General features: G+C 51.1%; 1 protein-coding gene across 2 annotated transcripts in view; it reads right to left on the bottom strand.

The window, feature by feature from the left end:
* Positions 1 to 15309, bottom strand: part of SORL1 (sortilin related receptor 1) — a 150900-nt gene that overhangs the window by 50053 nt on the left and 85538 nt on the right. For both annotated transcript variants that reach the window (XM_059183472.1, XM_059183473.1), the window contains exons 18-24: positions 15287 to 15309; positions 13123 to 13214; positions 11378 to 11624; positions 10573 to 10711; positions 5411 to 5584; positions 3774 to 3887; positions 35 to 157 (exon numbers count right to left, since the gene is read on the bottom strand). The exon at positions 15287 to 15309 is cut by the window's right edge and continues 109 nt beyond it. In XM_059183472.1, coding sequence (XP_059039455.1) covers positions 35 to 157; positions 3774 to 3887; positions 5411 to 5584; positions 10573 to 10711; positions 11378 to 11624; positions 13123 to 13214; positions 15287 to 15309 — 912 coding nt within the window. The remainder of the gene's footprint in view (positions 1 to 34; positions 158 to 3773; positions 3888 to 5410; positions 5585 to 10572; positions 10712 to 11377; positions 11625 to 13122; positions 13215 to 15286) is intronic.

The raw sequence follows: 15309 nt of genomic DNA, 5'->3' as shown, positions 1-15309 counted from the left end.
AGGAGTGGGGTTCCTGGACATCATGTCCCCTTACCACAGTGACTTTCATCACTGTTGTCGCCACAGTCGTCCTCAAGGTCACATTTGTAGGAGAGTGGGATGCAGGTCCCAGACTCCTGGCAGCGGAACTGGGTGTCCAGATCACAGACGGTCGTCGCTACAAGGGAAGAGACGACATACTCGTGAGAGACAATTTATTCCCTGGCCAACACATACCCCCACCGTGGAAAAAGAACTGAAACAGAGAAGGAAGCAGATCTGAATTGCAGCAACAGACAAAAAAAAAAAAAAATCAGTCCCATGAGAACCTGACATTTACAAGCAAGGGAGAGAAGGGCAGGACAGCCTCCAGATGGGCAGCGGGCTGGGAAGGTGAGAAACTGCCCTCGGCTGGGAGAGAGACTGATGGGCAGGATCACCTCGTACGGCCTCTAAGTCAGCAGCAAAGATACCTTCGTCTAGACAACGACCACGGAGAAGCCCAGTCCCACGTGCCCCTCATACTGATGACACAGGAAGTGTCGGGCAAGAATTCTGCAGGCCACCTGGGCCCTGTCGTCGGGCAGAACCGGATGTGTCAGATCCTGGCTCTGCCTCTGCCTCAAGCAATTAACTTGAACCCCCTTGGGCCTGCTTCCTGCACAGCAGGAGGAGGTGAAGGTCAGGTGGCCAAGTGCTGTGATGACAGAAAGACTAGATACGGATCTCAATTCTGTAACTTATGTAACCTAACCGATGTGTGCCTCTGTTTTCTCTACTGTAAAATAGAGATAACAGAACACCTATGCCGAGGCAGTATTATGAACGTAAATAAGCAAATCGGTTTGGGACCAGAGCCATGACATGGGCTGCAAAACGGAATAGCTCCAAACCAGTGTCATGTCTCTTTCTTGTCCTTCCTCTGCCTTCCTGCACCGGAATGGGTAGAGACGTAGATCCTTCTCCTTCTTCTAAACGGAAATCATCTGGAGTTGGGGGGAGCCCAACCCCTAGAACCCAGCAAAAGACCCTCGAGGCGAGGCTTTGGGGAGGAAGGCTGTGCTCAGGAACGGCTGACACATGAGGTACAACATGATAGAACAGGATCCGGGGGTGGGGGAGCAGTGGTGTGCCAGGAAATAAAAAGCCAGGGGCAACGCTATACAGTTAGATATCCCAGCGGCTCTTATTTGAGGCTCCATTTCTTCTCTGTAATTGAGCTCATGGTGGGAGGCAGAGGATGAATACAAAAATGACAAGGCTGCAGGGGCTTCACGTCAAAACCCAGAGCGCCTGACAAGTTCCCAGCGCAGGAGTCTGTGCGCGGGGGAGGGAGATGAGCTGACAACAGCCCTCCCTGGCTTCCCAGTCACTACTCCCTTTCTCCTCCCCTGCGGCTGATGGAGATGCTGCGATTAGCCGCCCAGACAGCAGTGGCGCCCTGCAGCAGCGGGTCCCTTCCCTGCAGCCCTGCCCACGGATGGGGCACCTCCACCGTCAGGATAACCACAGCTCTCATCCTCCTCGATAAGGGAGCCACTCAGGCAAGCACAGTCAGGCACCGCTCTCCGGTTCCCAGGCTCCACGTTGTGACCCCTGCACCCCACCTTACCACCTCCCCCCTGCCAAGTGAATGAACAGAGAGAGAGCAGAGCAGCAAGCAAGTTCCACGGTCCATGGTCCTGGGGAAGGTCGACCCTAGCGGACGCTGACACCAGACCACAAGGAGGTCAGTGCCAGCTGCACACTTGGCTCAGAGGAGAAGTGTGAACGGTGTGCGGAAGCCTGTGAGGCTGGCACTGAGCTCCAGGGCTAGGGGATGCAGGAAGAGGGCATCCCTCCTGAAGATGGAGGGAGCTCCCTTTCTCAGAACACTGAACTGGTACAAGATCCCAGCTTGTCACCCAGTGGAACCCAAAGCCCCTGCATGGAATCCCCATCAATCGGACACAAGGTCATCTAGTTTAAATCTGTCTGCTTCCACTAAGGCTAATCACGTCTGGACAATTGTCACAGCGAGGTGTTAATTCTAAGAAGCATCTCCTCTCCCACCCCATTATGTAAGAAAGTCCTTTCCAGGCTTGGGTCCAGCGTTGTTGATATTTATTGTTTTTAAGGAGCTTTGGCTCTTCCCCCACAAATACCGCCCTCTCCTGAGACTCTGGTAGGTCGAGAAGGTTGTATCAGTGTCCTTTTGGCAGAGAAGAAAACACAGAGACAGTCTAACGCTTCTCTAGATCTGCCCTTCAGTAGTGAGCTCATCTCCCTGCTCCACTGAAACCAAGGAGAAATGATTAAGAAAGTGTTAGTTAAATAACGTCCCAAGCACCAGCAAGGCCAGCAGAGAGGTTTGCTGGGACCAGGCGAGTTTAGGGTGTCAACTACTAAGCTTGCTTTCTGGCTGGGTGGGGTCGGGGGCGGTGGTGGAGGTAGGGCGTGGGAACCAGGCACAGACCCCACAGACGGCTACTGACGTATGTCCACCCCGGAGCCAGGCATCACCCACTCTTCTCAAAGCCCAAAAGGGTAAATGAGCTTCTGGCTTTCCAATGGGAAAATATTTGCAAGAGAAGCCTTCACAGTGGTTTCTGGCTTCCCTACTTCTGGTCTTCCTCCCATCCAGTGCCTTCTGCCCACAGCTTATCTTTCCAAAGACAAAAATCTTATCATGCTATTTCAGCTGTTCCCAACGGCTCTTCTGAAGAAAGCCCACAGGCACTTGCTGCCCTGGGCCCCATCACTAGCCCATCTGCCCCCTGCCTCAGCTTCCATAGTCACGTCAACAATAAGCCACACCAGCTTCCTAACCACACCGTACACGCTCTGACCTCTGGGCTTTCAGAGCTGCTGTTCTCCTGCCAACCGCCATGCTCCCTCCACCTCTGCTTGGTTCAGCCCTGCCCACCTTTCAGGGCTCCCCATAAATACCAACCCGAGTCTGAGTTGTGTGCTCTTCCCAGATGCACAGGGCGCAGCTCTGCCGTAACCACGTCTCCACTCTCCCAACTCCCCTACGGAGTCAACTCCGTGTTCGACTGATCACCCAGTACCCCAGGCTGCACACAGATCCTAGCCCAAAGGAGTCCTCAACAACTATTTGCTGAGTGAATGTAGGAACGTACTACTTACGGTCCGAGGGCCAAGCGCCTCCTTGGAAGATAATATCAAAGCTATCAAAAATTAAAACCTTGCAGTAAATAAATCTAATCATTATAAGCAGTTATTTGTCTTTAAACCCATGCCTCGGTAACGCCCCTCAGAAAGCACACAGCCCGAGATGATGTTTCCATGTGCACAGATCAACGTCCCCACACTTCAGGCCTGACGAGGCATCCTCAGTCAGGGAGAACCGTCTCTCTGGAGACTGGCAGGCAGCCAAGAGCTGCTGACTGGATGGCATACAGGAATGAAATCTGCTTCCCATCTCTGGAAAGGCTGAATTTACAGACCAAGGGATGTCACCTGGTCACCACCTTTGTCACGGTGGTAAAGCCACAACGAGAGCACAGACTGCCCAACTCCGCAGTCAGCTCAGTTCCAGCTGGGAGATGCTGACCAGTCAACCCTCTGGAACGAGCAGTTCCCTTACTGGTGGGGCTGGGTTTTCAATAACCACCTATTATCTATGTGTCTTCTCTGGTCTCTGAGCCCCATCAGCCGGCAAGGGCATCACCGGTCACTGGTGGGCACCCCAGGCTGCTGGCCCCCCAACCTAGGTGGAGCCGGCTGGCCAGCCTTCCAAGGACAGTCCGTGCACCCCGTCCCGAAAGCCCGGCTGAGCCAGGAAGACTCACGGCAGTTTCTCTCGTCGCTCATGTCCCCGCAGTCATTGTCAAAGTCACACCACCAAATGCTGTTGATACAGTTCCCATTGCTGCAGCGATACTGGTTCCGGAGACAGGTGTTCTCTGGACAGTGGGGGTAGGTGGGGGTGGAAACGAGACCCGTATTATTCTTACGGCCAGACTGCAAGACGTTCACTTTTCACTGAGTTTCCATTTCTCTTCCTCAAATACCATGCCTTACAGGGTAAAGAGGAAAATGGTGCCAAGCACACCTGCACACGGGAGCACACAACGGAGACCTCCTCTCGTCTTCTCTTAATTATAATTAAAGGACAAGAGGCCAGCTGGATCGGTATTGGGGGTGTTTATAATGGTGATAACGGCAATGGTGCCAGTTGGGTCCAATGGGTCGACTGGACCAAACATCGCCGTCATAAAACACTAATTATACAAGGAACTGCTTAAGGGGCTCTATCTACACAGTATGAAAACATACGTGTCCCACAGATCTGTACCTATACGTACTTTTGTATATACAACCATTATATCCATATATATTCCATTGTTCAGCCAAGTAGATGACAAAGGATACATGATTCTCTGAGGACCTCATTCCACTCATGACACACAGGGAAAAAAAATGCACTGTTTAGTAAACCAAGACAAGAACACATGAAGGTTGGCCTCTTGTTTGGGTCACCAAAAGCATTCTAAAAGAAAATATTAAAAAGCTGTTCTCTAATTTAATTGTTAACACTTTTTCTTTGTGAATAGCTTTAAGATGATGTCTGGAGCCTGAAAGAGACTCTACTGTGTCTACGAAAGGAAGGGTGAGCCTTTCTCCATGTGTATTTCTTATAGGAAAAGGGACCACAGGGCTCCTTTGTGTGCCCACCCCCAGGTCTAAGAGGCTTCTATGAGGAGGGAGGTTGTGATTCCAAAGCCAATAACTGTGAGAATTTAAAAAAAAAAAAAAAAAGCAGGGATGTGGGTGCTTCCTGGCAGGGCCCCTCTTCCAGAGGCTCACCTCACTCACAGTAACGCCAGGCTGGGAACATAAATCAGATAGGAAAGAAAGATCAAGACAGGTTCTGAGGGAAAATTTTAGAATCCATGTATTTAAATTCAAAGGAAGAGTGGGTGAGGCTGCTACGGCCACTTGGTCACAGCGTGAGGTGAAGCCTCAGAGTCTGTAACATCGTTCCCAATGTTCTAGACATTTCCGGGCTGGTGGGGGTGAGGGGCGGGGGAGAACTGCTACGTGAGCCTCGGTGAGCTTATAGAGTCCCACCAGTCCTTTCTCCAAGTCGGGCTTGGTCCCAGCTGACAGGAAGCAAGGACAAGGCATGGGTGAGGAGACAAAAAGGGGACATCGAGGAAGGCCTGAGTCATCTGACAGGAAAACCTAAAGCACAGTTATCGTGTTTATACAAACCACGCAGGGCTGTTCCCGATGAGGACTGAGGCGCACAGGCCTCAGAACCTGGACCAGGATGTCTCTTTAAGTATCTAGCGGATTTGATTTTTACCGAGGGCATTTCAATCACCCAAACCCACGGGGAACAGAGAGCGGAACAGAGAGCGCTGGGAGAGGGGAGGGAAGAAGTGGGGGAGGCCGGCGGGCAGAAAAGATGACTGGGACCCACCTTCCTTGAGGCAGGTGTTGTTCTCCAGCTGGTAGCCTTGAGGGCACTCACACATCAGGTCCCCGGATGGGAGGACGCTGCTGGCCACGCCCTCCGGACACCGGCAGCTTTTACTATTGTTGGCCTTGGGCAGGCACAGCAGGCTGCACGGCCTGGACACGCAGGCATTGCTTCCTGGAGAGAAGACAAACAGCGGCCGCATCCAGGTTAATCGGGACCGGGGAGACCCCGGACAAGGGACTGAAATCTAAGACCACCCCCTCCTTTTACAGACTAGACAGCATGAACAAAGCTTGGAAGACAAAAGGGATGTGGTGGCCATTTCTACTCAGAGCCCAGATAGAGGCTACGCAGGGTCTCCGGCCCAACAGGCTGCCCTGGAACCAGGCCAAGCATCAGCCATGCGTCCTGAGAATTCGGAACGGGGCTAGCGAGGAACCACAGAGTCATTGGGGAGCTGGAGCTGGGAGCTGGTCCCAGAGTGCAGGTGTCAAAGGGGATGCAGGGCACAGATGTGCAGAAATAGACTCAAGAGAGGGAGTCGAGGCCGCATTGGTGGCTCAGTGGGTTAAGCCTCTGCCTTCAGCTCATGTCATGATCTCAGGGTCCTGGGATCGAGCCCCGCATTAGGCTCTCTGCTCAGCAGGGAGTCAGCTTCCCCTCTCTCTCTCTGCCTGCCTCTTGTGATCTCTCTCTGTCAAATAAATAAATTAAATCTTGGGGAAAAAAAAAAAAGAGAGAGAGAGAGAGGGAATCAAGAGAACACAGTAGACTTCCGGAGGTGAGGAAAAGGGTAACACCGGGGCCCCCAGGGGAGAGGGAAAGAGAGAGAGAAAGGGCAGCTTGGCCATTCCCAGCACCAGGCCCCATCAGGCTCACCTGTGTTTTCCATCTCTGAGTTCCTTACAATCTCCCTTAATGTTTTCATTAGCCCATTTGACTTGAGTTAGCATGAGTGGGGTTCTTCTCCTAAGACCCCACAGCCCTTAATTTGGAGCCATCCACCTGAGTCATGACGGGGCCCCGGACAAACATCTGGGTCTCTGCCTCTCACTTCCTCAGTGCCTGAGCGCCGCCACCGAGCTGAACGAAGGCCCAGCCACGGGGCCCTTATCAGCCTTCGCACTATGAGCCACACAATAAACCCACACGAGGCTAGTACATGCAGACCTGTCCTGTCCCTATTTCTAATCTTGTCTCTGGTTCTGCTTTCCAAAGAAAGGGCCAGATACAAGTCCATAAAATCCTTCACTATAGTCTGGAGAGAGAACTTTAGTGGATGAACAGTGATGAAAAAGGTCTCTTCCTACCCCCACACCTTTCTCGAAGGAGGGGATGGAATGCATAAACCATTTTGTCACAGCTGGACACACGATATGACTACTGAGCACCGTAAACGCCACATCAACCACGAAACGTATGCTTGTTCTTTTGGCTGTGACGATTCGGCATCAAAATTGGGGAAAATAAACATAAATACTTTGCTAAAACTCGACTGATAATGTTTTGCCATCTCATGGACAGAGAAACTCCCCTGCTGTCCCCCCCAAGTCACATCCAAGCCACCTGCTTCCAACCGGCCAAGATTTTAGCTGTGTCATACTTACACCGAAATGCAGGTTGGAAAACAGGGTCCATTAATGACAATCAGTATTGATATGGGTGACGATACCCACAGTAGCTCTGGATGGGCTGGCACTTCATCAGAGTTTAACTGGCATACACATAAACTAAAAATTGCAGGGGCACCTGTGTGACTCGGTGGGTTAAGCATCTGACTCTTGATTGGGGCCCAGGTCATGACCTCAGGGTGGTGAGATCAAGCCCCGTGTCAGGCTCCAGGCTCAGCACAGAGTCTGCTGGGGATTCTTTCTCTCTCCCTCTGCCCCTGTCCAGCTCATGCATGTGCACTCTCACACACACTCTCTCTCTTTAAAATAAATAAAATCTTATAAAAAATAAAAATAAAAATGGCAGTGATGCAGCAACAGTGTTGTTTCAATGCTAAAGACCAGAGAGTACGAAGAATTCCCAAAGACATGAAGTACACACACCCACAGACAAGAATCCGTACGAGGCAACATTCATAAGTTTCTACAAATAATTCAGCCCACTCTAAAGGTAGAGTTACCATAGCAGAATAGCCTATTGAGAGCAGAAATGCCAAGAATCAATTCACCCTGATCTGGTCCATGGGCAGGGGCTGTTCCTTTCTCAGAAGACACATGCCCTAGGCTATGGGGGAACACAGAGCTTCCCCTAATGGAAAACAATTCCAAAAGGATTGCGAATGTGTTCTCTATATTCAAAGGACTACATATCATTTAATGTTCCAAGAAACCGAACAATAACAGAGTATCTGAAAAATACTCGGGGACAGGATGACAATTTCACATGGGGCTAGGTCTGCAAAATAGCAAGACTAACATTGTCACACGGGGAGCATGTGAAATGCTCCCACCCAAAGAAGCAAAAGCTATAAGCACGGAACCCCAAACGGGCTGCGGCATTTCAGGAGTCTGGTCTGGACAGAGGTGTTATACAGTCTGAGAGGCTGTAACCAGGAGCACACCCCAGACCGAGCAGACCGAGTCATGGACCCCAGGAGGTAGGCAGGGCAGGCGCTGATGGGGTGCTACAAAGCCACAGAAAACCTGGGCAAGCATGGAAGGAGCGGTCAGCAGAATTCCACCAGAACACAGCCACACGCTCTACATACAGGACGCTCCAGTCCCGTGTGGGCGAGGCGGGCAGATGTGAAGAGTGGACAAGTGATAGTCATCACCTCCAAAGACTTCTCCTTTGAAGATCAAACGGCTGCACGAAGTCTTCATGGGGCAGATTCAGAACACACTAAGATTTCCTTTTGGAAGAGTCCTCCAGAACCCATTAAGGAGCCAGAAATGGTGCTACCTTGCTTAACTATCTCTACGCTTGAGAATTATCAGCTCAAATCCATGAGAATTTGCCTCGCTGTAGGTATTTAAAAGCCACAGCTTACTGCAGAGTGAAGGACAACTCCCAGAGCTCCAAAACATTTCCATTCACTGCAACACCCCCTGGATATATCGACAGCCTTGCGAAGGAAGCTCTTTAAAGAAAAAGCACTCTTTACGAAGAACAGATCCCAGGGACCCTGCATAAAAATCCGGCAGACATAAAGATGAAAAGAGGAGTCTGTTTACAAACAAGTAACCCAATGGTCAAATGTTCCAAGTGAACAAAATTTCTATCACAAACAAGAACCCATCAGAATCCAGTACTTCTGCATCGCTGTCCTGCGCCAGGGCACGGCTGCTCCCCCAACGGATGACGAAGGGAGCAGAGCCCAACGGGTTTTCTCGAAGTCCAGCTCAGAAGTCCATTAGGCCATGGTTCAAATTCTTACCACTTACTAAACGTGTGATGTAGAAACGTGAACCTGACTTTCACGTCCTCACCTAAAAAGATGGAACTGTTTTCAGTACACGTGGATTTTTGGAAGATGAATGGAGGTTATTTGTGCCCACAAACTGCATCGGTGTGGGGCTACGACACAGTGATCCCTTAATAAGCATAGGTTGTCATGTGTATTATTATCATACATGTGATTAATGGGCAGTCTTGTATGTGTTGAGCAGACAACACAAATAATATAGGGGCACCTGTGCAGCTCAGTCATTAAGCATCTGCCTTTCGCTCAGGTCATGATCCCAGGGTCCCGGGATTGAGCCCGCATCGGGCTCTCTGCTCGGAGGGAAGCCTGCTTCTCCCTCTCCCACTCCCCCTGCTTGTGTTCCCTCTCTCGCTGTGTCCCTCTCTGTGAAATAAATAAATCTTTTAAAAAAAATTAAAAATTAAAACAACAACAACAACATCAACAACAAACAGGCACCTCCTCCGAGAAGAATTGTGACTCCTCGGTTTAGCGGCAGAACTGGAACAAAGGCCCTGCTCCTGAACTAGCAAGGGACCTCTGAGAAAGCTTGTTGGCCTCTGAATGCCGCTCCCTGATCTGTGAACCATGGATGGTGACACCAGCCCCGCCCACACCACAGGTCCGGTGCAAAGACAGAACACTAAGGCAGATTTACATTTCGAACATTCTTCACCATTTCACAAGGGTGTTCTTAATGCTATCTTCACTGGTCCCCCCAAAATAACAATGCTATCTGCAACCCTATTCTCTCCCTTTGTCAATCTTCTCCTAGCAGAGCGCCGCCCAAATCCCATAAAACAACATCAACATTCTAGTGCCAAACAGGAAACCCAGCAGCTGGTCAGTCAGTAAAGGCGAATCAACCAACCCCAGGATGCTATTTAATCCCACTGCGATAAACAGGGTGCCTCTTAAAGGGACTACTCTTCCCAGACCATCCTGCTCTCTGTCTTATAGAGCCAACGGTGCGGGGAGCACACGGAGGGAGAGGGCAGGAAGTGACGCACAGTCTTTCTGTGGCACAGTCTTGGTCTCCAGGACCAGCGAGCAGGTCACAAGGCTTGGAGAAGCTCTTGAAGCCTCACCCAGCAAGCTTTAAGATAGCTCCTATCTGCACCTGCTGGCAACCGGTCCCTTTTCATGACCTCTTTCAACAAATGCTGAGCCCTACTCAGTGCTAGGCAGTGGCCAAACTGTTGATGGGGGGTGGGGGGGGAGACCCATCTCCTTTGTGAGGTTTAAGAGAGTTTCAGGCGGGGACAGGTGCATCCATGCATCCTATGACGACACCTCGCATTAGAAGGGAGGTGGGTGCTCAGTGAGCAACAGGTCATCGGGGCAAGCAGAGGACATGACGGGACTCCCGTCGGGAGGCAGCAACTGGCGTCAGACTCAGCACAGCATGGCTCCCTGTGCGGTTGCCAAATGGGGAGTGAGCGCACGCTGGGCTTCTCCAGCTGCAGAAGCTACGCCACCAATCAGTCAGGGGCCAAAGGCAGGAGGAGGGTGTAATTACCCACCAAGGATCACACTCTAGGCAGGCGAAAACATGCTGTCTTCCAGCTGTTTGTGTACCATTAGAAAAGAAATTAAGATGTCATTAGGCAGAAATTAAATAATGGGCATGTTGTCGTGACAAGAAAGACGCAGGCTGCCAGCTCCCGCCTGAGCGGAGATTGCCCACACCCAGCCCCTTCCCGGAGACCAGCACGTGAGGGAGATGGCGCCGGCAATGCAGCCTTACCAGTGGTCTTGCCCTTGTAGAAAATCTTCATGTCCATCAGCCCCGTGAGCTGACTCGCGAGAACCGCCATCTGGGAGCCGCTGTATTTGGAAGCTCGGAAGATGCTGAGCTGCGACCAGTCATCCCAGTAGATCTCGTTCTAGAAAGAAAACCCTTGCTCATCAGTCCAGCTCCTGGGTCTCCGATCCTGGGCCCTCAGGACGAACAAGGGCTCCCCCCTACAGAGGACACCTAACATGCAGTGGTGAGTGATCAGCCCGACCGAGATTTCCACCGAAATGCAAGACGGTGGATTGTTCCAGACCTCACCCAAGAGCCATGATGAAGGAACGGCCCGGACGGCCCGACAGAAACTATCTAAGCGGTATAGAGCTTGACCACAGCCCAACCATTCAGTTCGAAATCTGCTTCCCAGTGGCAGGAAAAACCAACCATTCTGTTCTCTAGAGTCAAAGCAGCAGTGGCAGGGCACACGAGTGGGACGGATCCCATCGGAGCCCATCAGGACACCAGCTGAGCAAGAGATAAGGCCACTGAGCTCAAACTACCAGCACTCGGGGGCAAATGGGGATTTTTCTATGAAACAACCTCAACTTTTAACCTTCTGAACCGGGAACAGTGAGTCGCCCAATGCCTGCCAACTCTGTCTGACATCCATCCAGATGAGCTAAAGGCAACAGCCTCAAAGGCAGAAGGGAGCTGATTTTCTAGAAGTCAGTCAGACAAGCAGCTCTGCAAAAACCCACGGGCAGCTCTTCCCCTGCTCTACCAGACTGCCCGGAGCTGGGAGCAAAGGAGGCCCCACCTTAAAGACGGCAATGGCGTAGGGGTGCGGGAGGTTGTCCAGGATGATGGAGCGCTGCTGGCCGTCAAAAGTGATCCGCTCGATGCAGTCCAGGTAGGCATCTGTCCAGTAGACCCACTGGTCATCCACAGAGATGCCGTTGGGCCACTTCACATCCTCTGACACGAGACGATGGACAGACGAGCCGTCCATGTTGCTCCGATAGATTCCCGGCTTCAGGTCTCCCCAGTCGGTCCAGAACATCACCCTGGTCAAAATGGGAGAAGAACGCACATTTCATTCGACCTAGGGCGTCAAATGCTACCCCAGGAGGTAAGAAGCCTCTAGAACCGTATAGCCAGTTCGGTCAGCAGTATGATTATTGTAAGCGGTAATTCTAATACTTAACACCACCAAATTTCTAGATCCAGAAATTCCTCTGCTGGAATTCATCCACAGATGTAATCAGGTTATGTCAAGACAGTGTACCATGACATTCATCGAAGCACTGTGCACACCAGCAAAAAAATGACACTGGTGTTATGTGTCTTTAAAAACACATACACTTTAAGGGGGATATATGTGTATACATGTCAACATGTTAATCTACAGAGAAAATGAAACACGATGGTACATACAAAAGAGTATTATGATGCCTGAAAATCTCCATGTTTCCAGGTTTGCTCACACAAAAAGGTCATCTTCAACCCACGTTAAATGTTTTGAAAACAAGCAGAACAGTCCTTATCCACATTTCTATTTGATGCCTGAGTGTGTGTGTGTATATGTGTGTGCTCCTGTGTATTAAGGCTATGTGCTTGCACATGGGTAAAAAAGAATTCTGAATGATACACAAGAAATTACTAACCAAGATTACCCCCAGGAAGTGTGAGGGAGAAGGATTAAGAGTGAAAAAGAAGGGAAAAAATGTTTTTCCTTTCATAAACTTCTGTTCTCTTGTAATTTTTAATGAAGCACATATATATTTTTTCTCTTTAAAAAAAGATCTAGGGGTGCCTGGGTGGCTCAGTGGGTTAAAGCCTCTGCCTTCGCCTCAAGTCATGATCTCAGGGTCCTGGGATTGAGCCCCGAATCGGGTTCTCTGCTCGGCGGGAAGCCTGCTTCTCTCTCTCTCTGCCTGCTTGTGATCTCTGTCTGTCAAATAAATAAATAAATAATCTATTAAAAAAATAAAAAATAAATTTAAAAAATTTTAAAAAGATCTAATTCTCTATCATAAATACTAGAAGGATAGAAAGCCTAACTCAGAATTTCCTTTCAGCTATGTTTCCTTCGGTTAAGAAATTAATAAAGAGCACCCTTGCATTTCCCAGGTGCATATAAATCGCTAGTAAGAAAACCCACCCAAGCTGGGGTGGGCAGGGGGTGGGGGGTGCAGGCAGGGAGGAGATAGAAGGGATCATATGTTTGCATCATGCGCCAAACTCGAGATAAAAAATCCTCACACTATCCAACCAGGCCCGACTACGCTACATCTGTGGAGAGACTTTCAGTAACACCTTTCGTAGGAGAAACACCCCCCAGACGTGAGACGTGTGGATGTGGAGACTCTGAGGCTTGCTACCAAAAAGGGAATGGAGTTAACCGACAACGTGACTGAGCTCCAGTTTCAAGACTCAAAGTCACCAGACTATTTCAACCGCCATCATCAGAGAACAAGCCTGTGTCCAACAGTCTGCCTTCCCATGAGCATCCGTCCGTTGCAACATTGGCCACATGCTGATGTCCTCTGGGGCCACACTCACCCGTCTTGGGGCAGGAGGACAAGAGCCCTGGGCCGGTCGAGCACGGAGGCGTTGACGATCGTGAGCCGGAAGTCACCATCTGGATTGGCTACCTGACAGAAAAGGAGGGGGGAGGGGCCGGAGGAGAGGCCAGGATGGATCTGAGCTCCTTGAAAGCCCACCTCGCGGTTTCCTGCTGGGCTGCCACCTCCGGACACGCGCCTCTCCGGCTGCCAGATTCCCCAGCAGGCTCACCTGGGAAGCCTGCCCTGACTTCAGGTCAGAATGAGCCGTTCCCTCCTCGGGCCCAGGTGACAATTCTTACATGGTCTGACCGCAGTGCTGCTGCCCGTGCCCCGGCTCTGGGGGCACGAGGACAGGTCTGCACAAAGTACTCAGTACGTACTCCTGACTGAACCCACCTATGTTGCTCCATGCTCCAAAGCCACCAAGGGCTCCACGCTGTCCACAAAACAAACACTCAACGTCCCAGCCTTCCAATTAAGAATCTCCATGGACTTCTAAGTCTCTCTCCTCCATGCTTGGTCTCGTCCACTTCAGCCCCTACAACTCTGGGGAGGCTGGACCTCTCATGGCCCTCTAAGTCTGACATACCCCTCCTCGTCCCTCTGCTCGTGCCATACCCACTCCCGGGCCTGTCCTTTGCTCTGTAATCAAATCGCATCTCTCTTTCCAAACCTCAACCCTCCAAGCCCGGCTCCTCAGCTAACTCTTCTGACGAGTCTTCCTCAACAAGCATCTACAGTTCCTGCCGGTGACTCGTCTTACCATTTCCCACAAACGGTAGCTGTGTCGTATGCTGTGAGCGTGTGCACATGCACGCTCTCCGGCAACGCTCCAGCACCTGGCCAAGTGCTGACCACACACGGGTAAAGGAAGGAAGGAAGGAAACGAGAATAAGACCACCAGCGCTGCACTCGGTACGTGTCAGGCACCAGGGGGTCTTTCACTCGCTTTCCTCAACCGCACTGTGAGGGGGACACAGACTGTCCTCGGCTCGGAGGGCACATCCCGAAGGCCTTCCCACCCACCTTGTATAACGCTGCCCCCCTCCACAGTCACACGGTCACACTGCCCGTTGGAGAGTCTCTCTAGGACTCATCGCTGACACAACCGACGGGCGTAGGTCTTCCTCGGTTTGCCTCCTCTACTATCATCTCTCTCTTTCTCAGAACGGGAACTTGGGTGTCTCACCTACGTCTGTATCCTCACAGCCTCGAACCACACCTGGCAGGCACCATGCAAGAAAGAGCCCCCGTCCAACCACAGTGTGGATCAATGAACTTACACCTCACAGACGCAGAACTGAAGCTTCAGGGGATAAGAAACTTGGCCAAGACACTTAATTAAGCTACCGGAATGAACACTGAACCCAGGTCTGGTTCCCAACTTTGGGGTTTGTCTTTGCGACTTCTCCCAACGGTGCCTCCCTGCCTCTACTGAGCTTCCCATGTGTAACCCGCACACCATGCCTCCCCCTAGTCAGTACAAAGAGGGACGGACACAATGTCCCAGGGGCTCAGCAGTGCCTTCCGAGAGGCAAGTGTGCCTCTGACACCATGACTTTGGTGTTGGAGAGGCCCTGTCTTCCTCTCACGCTGCGTTGGGTCGCTAAGGGGCAGATAAGTCAAGTGAGAGAATCAGAGCACTGTTAGCAGGGCCGTCGTGAGAACTGAATCCAGGAATTCAAGCCAAGGGCTTCCCACCGGGCTTGGCACAAAGTAAGTGCTCGTTGTCATCAATAATCATAATCATGATCATGATATCGTCTTAATTACTCTAATCAACTCCAATAATACTAGAGCACTGATAATACAGCACTACACTCCTGCTATGGTGTTATGTAATTACCGTCATTGTTACCACCACCCGTCACGGCTAGCCGAAACAGAACCGTTTGGGGCGTCTTAATGAAATCTCTGCTTGATGGGTTCAGGCATCCTGTTCTCATGTGGGACCCTCAGGCCAATGAGCAAGAACTCTGAAACTATCCCCCTTTTCTTCCCTTGCTGGAGGCTCCGTTGTTCCAGCCTCTGGAATTCTCCAAGGACTTCCAGAGAAGTCGGACACACTGGCTCCGCACCCTGTGCCTAACCTGGCTCGAAGCCCAGGTACCCCCTGAACCTCCGCTCGCTTCATTAAGGACAGCATGGGATATACCTACCTCGATCTTTTTAAAGCCAGAGT

The sequence above is a fragment of the Mustela lutreola genome, chromosome 1, assembly GCF_030435805.1.
Source record: "Mustela lutreola isolate mMusLut2 chromosome 1, mMusLut2.pri, whole genome shotgun sequence".
Classification (NCBI taxonomy): domain Eukaryota; kingdom Metazoa; phylum Chordata; class Mammalia; order Carnivora; family Mustelidae; genus Mustela; species Mustela lutreola.
This window is presented reverse-complemented; position numbering and strand designations above follow the sequence as displayed.